At 32.8% G+C, this 12,443-nt stretch overlaps 1 protein-coding gene and 1 pseudogene across 1 annotated transcript; one reads left to right on the top strand and one right to left on the bottom strand.

Annotated features, from left to right (window-relative positions):
- The first annotated feature begins 733 nt into the window (after positions 1 to 733).
- LOC146937068 (dolichol-phosphate mannose synthase subunit 3-like) lies at positions 734 to 5,818 on the top strand. The gene is made up of 4 exons (XM_085751552.1): positions 734 to 928; positions 4,133 to 4,242; positions 4,572 to 4,679; positions 5,591 to 5,818. The coding sequence occupies exons 2-4, from the start codon at positions 4,141 to 4,143 to the stop codon at positions 5,648 to 5,650; spliced, it is 270 nt and encodes an 89-aa protein (XP_085607678.1). The 5' UTR covers positions 734 to 928; positions 4,133 to 4,140; the 3' UTR covers positions 5,651 to 5,818.
- Positions 5,819 to 10,332: 4,514 nt separating this feature from the next.
- Positions 10,333 to 11,077, bottom strand: LOC146937069 (tubby-like F-box protein 2 pseudogene; annotated as a pseudogene).
- Positions 11,078 to 12,443: the final 1,366 nt, after the last annotated feature.

Below are 12,443 nucleotides of genomic sequence, written 5' to 3' on the forward strand. Positions count from 1 at the left end.
AACCGTTCAAAAAATCTAACTTCAAAATTTTGTAAGACAATTTTTGATGTGAATTATCAGAAATTCTTCTCTAAAAATCAGAAATTCTTCTCTAAAAATCGAATGGTTAGTACAACAACATCAAAAAAATTATAGTAAATGAACTGAAATTGAACGGTCCTAATTTATCTCAAGAATGTACTCCCTTTTTTTCATCATTCACGTTTATTTCTGGTAAAATATAATCATTATTATTTAGTTTGAATTAAATCATTCCTTTTCTATATTCATGTTTATTTTTTTTGACAAGATATTCATGTTTATTTGTAATTGAGTTCTTTTCTTATAGATTAAAATAAAGTGATTTTGACGTTGGATAATTTAGACATTATTTTTTAGCATTTTTTAAAAAAACAGAATCTATTTTGTGTTTTTTTTTTTTTGTGGTGGCTTAGATTCGAAACCCTGATCTTACATATATTATTATGCTTTGCGTTTGTTTATTATAGTAAAAATCACATTTATAAAAAAATAATTTAGTTTGTTCATAAAAAAAAGGTTTTTTTGGCTACAAAACTAGTTTAATTTTTTAACATTTATTTTCTCATGTACAGTTGCTATTTTTTTGGTACAACATGTACAGTTGCTTTTAAATTTTGTTTAGATTTTAATTTTTTTTAAAAACTGTATTAACGCATGGGATACTTTGAAAAGTTGATTATTTTTTTTAAAAAAAAATATTTTTTTGTTAAATAATCTCATTTTCATCGCTTATTCTTTCCTTAAAAAAAAAAAATTTAAAAATCGCTTATTTTTAAATCACACCGCGCTCTCATCTCAACCACCGCGCCTCACCGTCGCCGCCATCTCATGCCTCCGTTAGTCTAAGTCCACCGTAACCGCCGCCGGAGTCTAAGCTGTTTCGACATCCTTCTTCATCAATAAGCGTGTAATCTTCTTTCCATTTACATTTACAAATTTTTCTAATTTGTTCTTAAGATTTATCAAAACAAAATTTTGATCTGTTTTCTCGCTTTTCATTTTATGCAATTGGGGATGGAAGTAGCTAATTATTTGATGACCTTGTTAAAATTATGAATCCGTGTGTTAAGTGATCCAAAAGCAAACTTATACAAAAAGCAATTAATTTGATTTTATTTTTGTTATAGAAATGGCTTATACACCAGTGTTTATCATGATAAGTGCTTGTGTTATAAGCTGCAAATAAGCTGTTTATCCAAACTGGCCCATATTCCTGCAAACATGGGTTTTAGTCTATGAAGCACGGACACTTCTCGGATTAGGTGTTTTGACGTGTGTCCGACACCGACACGACACGACACTTATGATTACACATAAATTTGTCATTTTCTCAAATTATTATCTGTATCGGCATGTCAGTGTCGTGTCCGGTATCCGTGCTTCATAGATTTTAGATGATAGGGTTTTTCCTGAAACTTTCAAGTGATGTTGGGAAATTGCGCAAGGGCTATGAGTTCTGTTGATCTTTGATATGAATTTCATGTTGATCCCACCTGATGGAAGTGACAAATAGTTTACTCAATGTATGAATGGTATCTTCTGGAGTGAAGTTTCAATTGATCCTCTCAAAAAAAAGTTTCAATTGATAAAATATATAGAAATGGTATATCCTTATCATTTTAGTTGCATTGGCATGGGTATAGGTTGGGGCTGCCATGATGTACCGGTTGTTAACCAATTTTAACTTTTAAGGCAATATGATTACAATAATTTTTAATTCAATTGCTATGTTATAGATGTGTGTCATGAATTGAATTCCATGATCTAATTCAATGTGTTTGTATTTTATTTATATCTTTATTTGTTTTCTTTTTTAGTATTCAGCACGGACACTCCTCGGATTACATGTATCCCGGTGTCGGACATGCGTTGGTGTCTCATACTGACACGGCACTTATGATTACATTAAATTATGTCATTTTCTCAAATTATTAACTGTGTCCGTGTGTCGGAGTCTGTGTCGTGTCTGATGTCCTTGTTTGTGTCCGTGTCGTGTCTGATGTCCTTGTCTGTGTCTGTGCTTCATAGGGCTCATATCTATCTTCCTGCTGAATTTCAGAAAGCCCATTTCTTTTAGGTCCAGCAATACAATTGTTTCACAAGTTTTTTTTTTCTTGGTTAGAGAAATTCAGAGCAGATTAAGATGTAAAATCTTCAATATGTGTAGCGAGTCTTATACTTCTTATTAGGTTATTTGATAAATATGAATTTAATCTAACATACAATTTGCTTGTAAAGTCCATCTGGTGGCAGTGGCAACAAGAGTCTTTTACTTGAGTATTTTGTAAGAAAAATAGTTTAGTTTCATTATATCACCATTACTTTTAGGCTTTGCTTCATTACATATGTATGAGCATTCTGTAAATGTCTAATGTATGTATGACAACAATGTTTAACTGGAATCTAGAAATCTATGATCACAAACAATGTTTTTTCCTGATTAAGCTATTTATTTTTCTATTTAAGAGATAGACATAGTTTACCTTTTAAGTAAATGGGTCTTCATCCAACACTATTTTAAATAATAAGTTTAAACATTTTATAAATTAAATTAGTAATTTGGATCTATTTGGTTAGGATTTTCAGACACATCTGCCTATGGATGTGGGATGGTTGAGCCGTTACTTTTACTTATATTTGACTGCAACATTTTCATGATGTCTGACTTATTGATGGCAGTAGTAGCAATAATCATTTGCTGAAATTAGGTGGTCATAAATGATTGTTCTTATTATTGAGATTGTGTCGTGATGTTTGTTTTATTCATTTAGGGGTTATGATTCTGAATTGATGGAATGCTCTTTTCTTTAAGCCTTTGATATTTACTAATTTGTGTCATAATTTGTGTTCATAGCTGCCTAGTTCTGGCAACAACGGCTTTTAGCTTATTGGGTTTGTTCCTTAAACGTCCAAGTGATGTTGGGAAACTCCGCAAGGGCTTTTAGTTATATTGAACTGTGAAATGAATTTCATGGTGATCCCTCCTGATGGAAGTTGTAAATAGTTTACTCACTTGTCAATGTATTACTGTTACTGCTTTCTTCTCAAGTGAAGTTTTAATTGACTGTTATTTATTTAGAAAGTTTACATCCTTATTATTGATTGGAGCTTCTATGATGTGCCAGTTGTTAACCCGTTCTAAAACACTGCCATGATTGTTCCTCTTGTTCTAGTATTTATTTGCATAACTCTGGTTTGCGGGTGAACTTTTAAAAGTAATCTGAATAAAATTGTGAGTAATCACTTGCTGTACACATATACCCTGATTTTGCATAAAAAATTTGTTGCTTCCATTGTGAAGCACGACCAGGGATCCAAACACTACATTTCAGATATTGTAGGACAAAACACAGCACGTTTTGTTTGTGTGGTGAAATTAAAAATTCATGGAAAAACTTTCACAATTCATAATATCCACGTATAAGCTTCATGGTTTATATTATTTTGTTTGAATTTGAGATAAAATGCAGTAAAAGTTACCGGAAATCAACTTCGTATGTGTTGACTAAGGCATCCTTGCCATAATTTCTTTTTCCTTTTTAATTAAAATTAAGTGTGAAATGATTGTGTCCATGTTGTGTCTATGTTGATTGCTAGCCATTTAATGAAATTGATACATTCAAATGATTGTCATTAGTGTTTTGTGATGGCCTGTTGAGCATGTGTCTGACATGAATATGGAACCTGAATTATGTGTCTGCTTTATAGTGTTATGATGATGGGTATGAATGAATGTTTTCTGCTATCTTATTTAATAAGGAATAGAAGTAAAAAATCTGTTTTATAATAGTTTATGTTGTTGTTAATAGAGTTCTGACAATTTTTAGTTCAGCTTCTTAAGGTATCAATAATTGTTTTAGACGTTTAGCTCACGGTTTTGCTTTCTTATAATAATTGCAACAAATGTAGCTTCAACTTTTGAGTGTGCTGTTTTATGTCTTTGTATGCTTCGTTTATTGTCTCTTCTGTCGTCTCTGCACTCCCTCTATTTTACCATGAATACGCACCCACATACTTAACTTTTGTGATAAAGCATATACAAGTATAACCTCTTTTCGAAAATACACAACACATTTACATACAAATGCTTATATTATTCATCTAATTTCAGATTGATAAATGAAGCATATTGTAAAGATATTGTCACTGGTAATTGCCATCACTGCTTTATGGGTTGGCCTTCTACAAACTTCTATCATTCCTCAAAGTCATACTTGGTTGGTAGGTTTATTTCCATCACATGTTTTACTTTTAAATTTTTTTTTTTTTTTTTTTTTTTTTTTTTGTGGTCTATGGTACAATGATGTTTTGGGGTGAGAAAGCTTATCTGGTTCCAAAGCTATGACAGGAAATACACCCCATTGAGGACTTATAATGTGCATGTAGATAGACTACCGAAGAGATTGCTGGAAGATGGATTCAAACCCAAGCCTTACAAGCAAAGTCTTCGATCTTTTCCAGCTTAACCGAACCTTTTTATGCTTTTTTATATTTTGATAAGAGTTATAAACATCATAATGCTGACAACCATACTTCTGTTCTTTATGCAGCTACCAATCTATTTTGCCGTGTCTTTAGGATGTTACGGTCTATTGATGGTTGGTGTTGGTCTGATGAATTTTCCTACTTGTCCTCAAGAAGCCCTGTTGTTGCAAAAGGTATGTTCCACCTATGAGCATTAGTAATTGCATTGTTATACACTTAATTAAGTGTTGTGCTTTTATAGTTCGTATGGAATATATATGTTCGTAGATAAGTGCACGCGGAGTTTACTTTTCTACAATTGTTTGAAATAATTTCAGGACTGGAACAGTGTTTGTGTTTATTTCCCACACTATAAAAATTAGCTATTTTTGAGGTTCATCCAGTTTAGAAATTAGCTATTACTAAGATTGAAATTAGGGACATAAAATGTTATTGTGGGGAAAATAAACACCAGTTTTCAAATCATGTTGCATAAACAGGGTAATCCTCGGTAGCAGGCAACTCCTTGATGTCCACCACTGGACTGGGTTCATTAAGGCCTCGTTATTTCTATCAAAATATTCTCTACTTTTTTCAATTAAATAAAAAATTTCTACAAAAATAAGAAATCAGACTCCAGTTGTGGCATTCACTCCATTGGGTATCCCATATTGATTATCATAGTTTGACTATCATTTACCACCATTATCATCAACATCCTTCCTCCCTTCCCTCATTGAACATTTTTATCATAAAATATTGTTGCAGACTCCAGACTAAGTTTCTGAGTACTCTTGCAAATGAAATGTGTAAGAAGTTTTGGATACAAAAACTTTGGATTCACATCCTTTTCGCCTTGTCTGCAAAACTGTCTGGTGTAATGGACCATCCTTCTCAGTTCGATTAAATAAGGCTTCTGTACTGATTTGTAGACTGTAACGTATTCAATATCAAGCCCCAAATCTTTACTTGGTTCAAATAGTGCTTCAATTATCTTATAAATGTCAACCTGTCCTCTTAAATGCTCCTTAAGCAGTAAAATAATTAGTTGGTTGTTTTTCGTACAATGCCAAAAATTGTTGCTCATTTTGTTGTTTCTTTACAGGATATTGTTGAGGCCAAGGAATATTTGAAGCAAAGGGGAGTTGATGTTAGTACCAACTGATGTGTTTTGTATATCTTCCCTGAAGTTTAGGATTAGCTTCCGGTGATTAATTACCGGATTAAGAGTTGCAAATAATTTTATTGGCATTCTACCTTTTACTCTAAATAGTAATATACAAACAACTTTGAATTTCCACTAACGTATTCATACTCTTTTTGTTACACTCAATTGTTTCTTTTAATTCATTATACATGATACACAATTCATTTTGGCATTCTAACCTGTTACTCTAAATATGATATGTCATATACATATGGGGAATGCTTCAATACAGCCGCCTATTTTTAGGAAGGTAGCATTGTGCACTTTTATTTTGGACAAAATTATCCAATCTCTCCTTTTCAAACGCAATTGAATGAATGGGCTTAATTGTAATGTACAAGTTCCTATCCATTTTTCAATTTCTTAATTTTTATTCCTTCTCTCTTCGCCCTTGTCGGTTCACTTCCCCTTCCCAAGTTTCCATACCTTGCTTGCTGCAACTAATTTGTTCTTTCTCATGTTCTCGTTCTTTGATTCAAATCGAAAAAATCTAAAGTTTTTGGAGCTAAAAAACAACTCCTTGCACTTATATAAAACAAAATAAGAAGAAACAAAACCAAGTATTAAAAAGGGTCTTTGTATAAATTTGTTGAGCCATTAAAGCCACAAGCCCCTGCAACTTCCTTCCTCTGTACCAAATCTGGCCAATGCATTGTAGTGGTTAGTGTCTATGGCGACACCTAGAGGTGGGCATGGTTCGTTTTTGAAGAAAATTGAACTGAATATGTTTAAGATTTGGAACGAATCGAACTGAACCAGAGTTATGGTTTGGTTAACCGTTTCGTAACTTACGAACTGAACAAAAATCAATATTTTGAGTTTTTTTTAGTCTTTTGTGAATTTAATTGTGTTTTTTTGTCCCTTTTTTTAATGTAATTGCAGAGTCCTTTCTTTTCATTAGAATGGTTAATACGGTTCAAGTTCATAAAACGGTTCATAGTGATTGTTTGAATCTATTAAAATGATTATAGATAAATCTGGAGCTTCCTCACGTTTCAAGAGCTTGTTGTTGTGATAAGAGGTGAACCAGAATCAAAAGTGTATGTACAATGACTATGATATTTGTGTTGATTCTGGTGTTACTTATCCTTATCAAAAGTGGTGATTGTTTGAAGCCAAAAAAATCACCATAATAATTGGTCTTAGCTTCATTTGGTTTGTACGTACAATGACTACCAGAATCAAAAGTTGTGTGAATTTTCATTCGGTTCTCTGAACATTAGAGAGAAATAGGAGGCATTGTGTTATGAAAATTACAAGAGATATGTATAATGGTTCGGTTTGGATAATTGAGTTTATTAACAGTTTGGTTTGGTTAGTAAATTGTTATCAATATAATGGTTTGGTTTGAGAATTAGTGAAATGGTTCAATTAATTACGTCGGTTTGGTTCGACAGTTCAATTAGGTTCTTTGTTATTTTTACCCATCCCTAGCGATAGGGGTGGGAAAAAAACTGATCCTAACCAAAAAAACTGAACCATTACTAACAATTCTTGAACTGAACTGAAACAGTTTTGTTCGGTTCAGTTAAGTTTGGTTCGAAACAATTTGGTCCAAAACAGTTTGGTTTGGCTCAGAATAGTTCGGTTTTAAAAGTTCTAAAATTTGATTTTTTTTGGATTTTATATTTTTTTAATGATACCAATAATAACATTTCGGTTCGGTTCGAAACAATTCGGTTCAGTTCAAAACAGTTCGGTTCATTTTTTTCGAATTTAGCAAATAATTCAATTTGGTTCAGTTCAATTTTCATCCCGAACCGAACCATGCCCACTCCTACCTAGCGACACCACTACATGTGCTATTAAAATTCGAAACAGCATCAAAATCGACTACTGCAGAATCGCATCCCATGAATGAACTGGTTGACTTGAGCCGAAGAGTTCTACAAGCTTTCATCATGCTAAGCTGCCTTGCAATTCCTGCACCTGCAACTTCGGCCTCATCTCTTGGTGATGACGTAAAGCACAACGGAAAAGGTTGGGATAAAAAATTAGCATTGATATTTTTTTTAAATTACATAATTACCTTTATCATGTCTTATTTTTAAAAAGAAAAAATGGAGTATTATTGTCCAAAACAAAATGGTGCACAATGCTAAAACACATCTTCATAAAAATATACTGGTCTATTGTAGCATTTCCCTATATATATCTACACACATATATTGCATCAAATTTATTATTTTGTCATGTCCATATAATATTAATAAATAATAACAATTTATAATTTTGATATAAAAAAATTGATTACTAAATATGGTTGGATTAGTTTTTGTAAAAATCATTCATCCAAAATAGAGTTGAATCTTATGTAAAACACATCTTCATAAAAATATACTGGTCTATTGTAGCATTTCCCTATATATATCTACACACATATATTGCATCAAATTTATTATTTTGTCATGTCCATATAATATTAATAAATAATAACAATTTATAATTTTGATATAAAAAAATTGATTACTAAATATGGTTGGATTAGTTTTTGTAAAAATCATTCATCCAAAATAGAGTTGAATCTTATGTACGTAAGCATTTTAACCCGACCTTGTAATCTTAACCATTAATTTTAATCTAGTGGTTAGAAAAGTCTCTCTCACACAAGTATATTTTTTTTCCGTTTTGTATGTATGTATGAATACACATATATGATTAAAGAAAAAAAAATTGTACAGTATTTTATTTATGTTTTTAAAATAATATTTTATTTTTCTTTTTCTAAAGAGACTAATTATAAATATATATTTGTCATCACTAAATTTGTTCTTAAATTCATTAAAGATTTATTTAATATAAAAATCTTAATCGAAATTGATTGTACCTGATTAGAAGGTGACGGCCGGTGCTTCTTTAATGCAATGGTTGAAGGTGGTGGAAATGCAACAGTACTGGAATGGCGGGGGTGTGTGTGTACCTGCAAACACTCCGACACTCAAGTCAGTGGAGGTCAGAATTGGGGGTTTAGAAGTGAGAGAGATTCTACCATGGGGACTTCGAGGAACCCCCGTTATATAGAGGTGAGTGAATGCAGAGCCGTTGTAATATATAGCACATGTGTGCCCGGTGGTTACGAAATCGTGGGAAGTGTAACCGCCAGAGAGATATTCGCAGGAACGTGGGTAAAGAAACGTTACAGGTTGTTTGAGCTGGTCTCGGTTGTTCTGTGCACCCCCCTCGCGAGGAAGTGGTGTGTTGCGAGTAAACTACCAAATGTGGCATTTGAGCTTGATTTGTTATTGGGCCTACGTCTCTTACCGGTCCAGAACAGAAATTTAACCAAGTTAGCCTCTTATAAATATGGTTGAGCTCACCATTTTGACAGAAGTCGAGAGGAACGGCGCCACTGCTTAGGTTATGCTGGTATGCAATTAGTACACGATGATTTCGTACGACATCATTCTAACCAGACCAGCAATACATATGAGGTTAATCTTTCGTCGTTCATCTTTTCATGTCATCGAGGTCATCTAATTGTTTATTTAATTATTTTCTCCTAATTCAATTTTTTGTTGTTGTCTCCTTGACAGATTTATAAGTGTCAAAACAAAACTTATCAATGGAGTATCATTAAAAGGTGTGATTGAATGAAAATCATCAATGTTATCTTATATTTCTACTCCTTCTATGATGATATGCTTAGATCTATTGTTCTTTTTTATAGGTACCAACATAATTTCCAACGAGTGTGATTTCTTTGATTAAATATGGATATATCTTTAGCATCAAGATGACAACTTTTTAAAAAGGTAATAGCTGTGTGATTTTGTATATATTCACCTTCATATTTTTTGCTATATTGAATTTTGAGCTGATAATTTTTATTTCGATATATAAATATTATGTATTATTTATTTTAATTTGAATATATTGCTTCTTCCCCTTGACATGGTTTAGTGACTAACCGATAATACTTTATACTTTTTTTAGATACACAATATTTAAATTATAAAAGTATTAACCAATATTTATGAGATACAAAGTTCCCATTGGTACATCAATATTTTTTTTATAAGATTGAAAATTCACTAAGGTTAAATTTAGTTGCAGGGCTATAAAACAACATACATGTTATGTACAGAGAAAGAGAAAAGAGTCTTGATGATGTCATTTGTGAGGTACGTGTTCCATTGTTTTTGTCATATGGTAACAATTACAACTATCACAATTGCAGCTCTAATTATGATTTAAATTCTTCAGGTTGGTTTACTTTTTGAAGGCCATGATGATCTCATTGATGGGTCTCCAGTTCTCAAGTCCCTTGCTTTGTAAACTTTTGCAAAGTTTCCTTGGCCTAATGGTTTTCTAAACTCATATCTATTCATCAATAATTTCCCCTCTGGATCCATTTCAAGATTAAAACCACAAGCACAAACCAAGTAGTTCAAATGATTTCCCTGGTAGAGATGCTTTATATTATCAACCAAAGATTAGGATTTACAATGTACTCCTCGTGTATACATACTTGCTCCTCTAGATCTACCTTCTAAAGAGAAGAGAAAGCCATGAAGTGATTGAAAAGTTAGAGAGCAATGTGTATTATGTGAAAATAATGGTGTCAACTCTAAACAACAATTACAAATATGCCTTTTTTATCCATTGCATAATACTCATTTTGAAGGCCATGATGATCTTATTGATGGGTTTACTAATTTCCTTCCTCTACATGGCTAATGATATATATGAGCAATTCAGCTCATAGGAATGGTGCTAACAATATAGTTATATGCTTGAACTCTTGGAGACACCTGCCTAGAAAGAAATCTCCTACTGGACCGGCTATTTGGTTGAATTCCAGATCCGTGTGGAGGTTGCCTGTCAATGTCGTATATAGTGAACTTGGTTCCCAAAATGTTAGACCTGAGTTTTCCAACATACGCATTGCTGGAACGAGAAAAATCGACTGCAACCATAGATTGATTAAGTCTGTGCCGGCTGTCTTCCTTATCTTTTTGGCAGCTAATAACATCTTGTCAGTCTCATTTTCCAATGGCACCAGTCCATAATACAATAGATACGCAGAAGTTTCTCTATCCCTCCTGATGAAGCATTGTATCGGAGAATCACAAGGACCCAGCTGATTTAACGAAATAGGAAACGTCAACCTTCCACACTCTTCGGGAGTCTGAACAATCTCTTGTGTAACGGCCCTCCATGATTCACACACAGGAGCACAAGAAGGCCAAGAAGTCTCAGTCTCTTCTACCCTTCGAATTATATCAAGTAGCAATTCAGATTGTATATTCACCCATTGTCCCTGCTAAATTGGTTCAAGTGATGTTAGAGTGATATCAGCAACAATATACGACTTTGTCTGTCGCTGTGAATACCTACTATCCACACCTCTCCTCGACGTATTACCAATCCCATCCCTCATCTCCTTGAGTTATGCTTCTCAACAACATTTTTGCTCAGCTTATCAATCTTACTTCCACCTCAATAACTTGATAATGAAGCTTCTAAAACCCGGATCCATAAAAACAAGAAGAACCAAATCGAAGAAACAGAGGCAGTAAAACACAGAGGTTTTTAAAGCAGTTAAGGAGATGAAGGAGGCGTTGAGAATTCTGGCAAAAACCCAAAGAGGGTTCGTTATTACCTATAATAATTGATAGCTATTGTTACATTGTAACCTTATATATTACCTGATAACTAGGATAGCTAATGATATACTATAACCTTACATATCACCTCATAATTAGTTGCTCTTACACTTTCTCCTTGTTATAAATAGCTTGTATATAGCTACTGATTTAATGTATCATCAGTTTTACAGAAATGAGAAAATCTTTCTCACCTTTTCTTTTCTTATTCAATGCAGTATTTACAATTATCATGGTATCAGAGCCTCTTTAAGATCCATTGGACAACCTGCTATCAGGCCGCTACCAATTACCGCCGTGAAAAATGGATTTCACATCCGTAATGGTGTGGCCTGGTACATCAATATGAAGCTATTCTCTATCATGGAGTGATTTTCTCTATCATTTTTCATATTGCTCAAAATTATCTATATTTGATAGAAGGCTCTTCATGTTATGGTTGGCGTGAACTGTTTACTTTTCTTTCAAAGTGCAACATTACATAACATTGAGGTTTCTATTCTTATAAGTGATGCATCCTTATATATATATCACTCTCACATGTTAATGTATACTTCCTCAATTTTACTATCCATTTTGCAAAGGAAGAAACATCAAATAATGTTGCACAAGCAAGTTTCCATCGCTTAAACATAACAATGAATTAAATTTATTTGCTTGAACATACGTTGGGAATGATATCAATAGTGAAGTAATTGTAAGGTGTTATCTCTTGTAAGGGTTTGGCCCTTTGGAATGGATGAATGTAGATACAAAATAATTGGATGAAATAACTTGTATTGAATTCACTAAAAACACAATACAAGAGAAATTGATTGAATAGAATGTAAATTGACAACTTAATGAACTATTAGAAAGATAGAAGAAGACTTAGTCTAAAGACCTAAGTCATTACTCTACTAGAGAGTACCAAAGGAAGAGAGGAGAGATTTCATCAATATTCTTCATGCCTTTGCTTCCCATCATTGGTCCCCTTTTATAGAAGGTTAAGAGAATATTTTCTTGTTAGTTTTGTTTCCTTAATTATTGGATCAAGTGACACATGTCCCATATGATATTTTGGATTATAACATCTCTCTAGATCTTATAATAAATCTTTGAGGGACTGATAAAGTATACTATTAACCTTTATTGAAATGGCTTGT

This window comes from Medicago sativa, chromosome 3 (genome assembly GCF_051527215.1).
Source record: "Medicago sativa cultivar Bolivia chromosome 3, Bolivia_mono, whole genome shotgun sequence".
Lineage (NCBI taxonomy): Eukaryota > Viridiplantae > Streptophyta > Magnoliopsida > Fabales > Fabaceae > Medicago > Medicago sativa.